This window comes from Amphimedon queenslandica, unplaced genomic scaffold, assembly GCF_000090795.2.
Source record: "Amphimedon queenslandica unplaced genomic scaffold, v1.1 AMPQUscaffold_4753_Cont23270, whole genome shotgun sequence".
NCBI lineage: Eukaryota > Metazoa > Porifera > Demospongiae > Haplosclerida > Niphatidae > Amphimedon > Amphimedon queenslandica.
In genome coordinates this window covers 1-1572 of record NW_003554937.1, presented here as the reverse complement: position 1 = coordinate 1572, position 1572 = coordinate 1, and the positions used below count along the sequence as shown (strand labels likewise).

Sequence of the window (1572 nt, the reverse complement as noted above, 5' to 3'; positions counted from 1 at the left end):
AAGCAAGGTGAGAAGTATAGTAGTGGTCTTCCACATTACCATATCTACTTCAGGCTCACTTTTACAAAGAATTGTCAACTAACATCATTTTAATTTTAATAATTATTATTATTTTAAATATTATTATAGTTTTAATTTTATTTTTAACACTATTCTTAATATTATTATTCATACATTCCAGTGAACCATCCTGATAACATATTGGTGGCTCCCCATATAGTCAGTCCCATTGTTAGTCCAATAGTTTTTATGATTGGTACTACTAGTGCATTACCTGTGGGTGAAAAAGAGAGAGAGAGAGAGAGAAAGAGAGAGGGAGAAAGAGAGAGATTTGGGAAGAATTCAGAAAGAGAAAATGAAATATGAGCTTTGTATACATGTACATGTATCTATACATAAATGTATTGAGATGATGTGTCACATGATAATATGATGTTTATATAAAACTAAATCATGTGATCCATACAACAACAGTTAATACATACTGATAACAATCTTTTACTTCATGAATATACAGTACTTTCATCTCTCTCTCTCTCTTACCACTAGTCCATAGTATCCCTCCAAAGAACACCGGGTAAAAGAACGGTGGTTGATACCGTACCAGATTAACTACCACTCCAACTAGCCAGATACCAATACACAGCACCCATTGAAAGAACATCCCATCACCTGTGTCGAACTTCTTCACTGGAATAAAGTTACTACCAAATCCTAATATAGCTATGAGAGCACATCCAAATCCTATCACTGTATTGAGTGTGGTTGCTTTCCCACTGTCACATTTCGTGGTACTTATATTTATATTCCCACCTGCCATGTCAGCAGCTGTATTATAGGAAAAAAAGAATTTGAAATGAAGGAACGTGCTAATAGATTCATAAGTAAGCAAAATGGAGTGTAAATTGAATCATTTAAGCTTTATCAGACAATTATTCATCATGTCTACTTTATTTAAAGAATAGATCTACATTGTACATGTATTTGTATCTTTACTTGTAGCTCTACATGTATCTAGTACAAAACAATATACAAGCATTGGTTGCTTGTTTGCCTGGCTTGTTAGACAAACAGAAAAGGTGTAAGTATGATGACCACAGCCTCCTTCTCACCTCCTCCTGTAGTGTAGCAGACCCAAGAAGTTGGCCTTGAAGGTTTAGAATATTTATGCCCGTATGCAGTGGAGCAGAGCAGAGCAAGCAGGATGAAGATGAATATGGTGGCCTTTATTGCTGTCATTTTGTTGGAGGAAGAGGTTTTTTATAAGTAATAAGTTGCTGTCAGTTTGTTCTTGCTGTCCTGCAACAACGAGGCGTTTGGGAGGAGGAGAAAGGGAGGGAGCTAGCTGCAGCAAAGCAAGTGTTTCCTTGGTTACCAGCTTCCTCTCTCTATCTCCTCCTCTCTTTTGAATAAATGCAAAAGACCTCCACAGGTTGCAACACATGCAAGCAAAACTACTAACCTACTGCAAGGAAGAGATAGTCAGAGGAGAGAAAGGAAAAAGAAGAAGAATTGTAGGCATCTTGTAAACAAAGCAACATCTCCATAGGCTCCCTCAAGCTGTTTTGACTT

At 36.8% G+C, this 1572-nt stretch overlaps 1 protein-coding gene across 1 annotated transcript; it reads right to left on the bottom strand.

Moving 5' to 3' along the window:
• Nucleotides 1-33: 33 nt before the first annotated feature.
• Nucleotides 34-1350, bottom strand: LOC100638879 (transmembrane protein 144-like). The gene is made up of 3 exons (XM_003391884.2): nucleotides 1113-1350; nucleotides 544-828; nucleotides 34-274 (listed from the first exon to the last, which is right to left on the bottom strand). The coding sequence occupies exons 1-3, from the start codon at nucleotides 1237-1239 to the stop codon at nucleotides 165-167; spliced, it is 522 nt and encodes a 173-aa protein (XP_003391932.1). The 5' UTR covers nucleotides 1240-1350; the 3' UTR covers nucleotides 34-164.
• Nucleotides 1351-1572: the final 222 nt, after the last annotated feature.

Bases quoted from the DNA above. Each gene is read 5' to 3' on its own strand.
- LOC100638879 (XM_003391884.2), bottom strand. From the start codon at position 1,239: ATGACAGCAATAAAGGCCACCATATTCATCTTCATCCTGCTTGCTCTG. The intron at 829-1,112 runs GTGAGAAGGAGG...CCTATAATACAG, and splicing joins CTGCTACACTACAGGAGGAG to CTGCTGACATGGCAGGTGGG. The intron at 275-543 runs GTAAGAGAGAGA...TTTCACCCACAG, and splicing joins AGGGATACTATGGACTAGTG to GTAATGCACTAGTAGTACCA.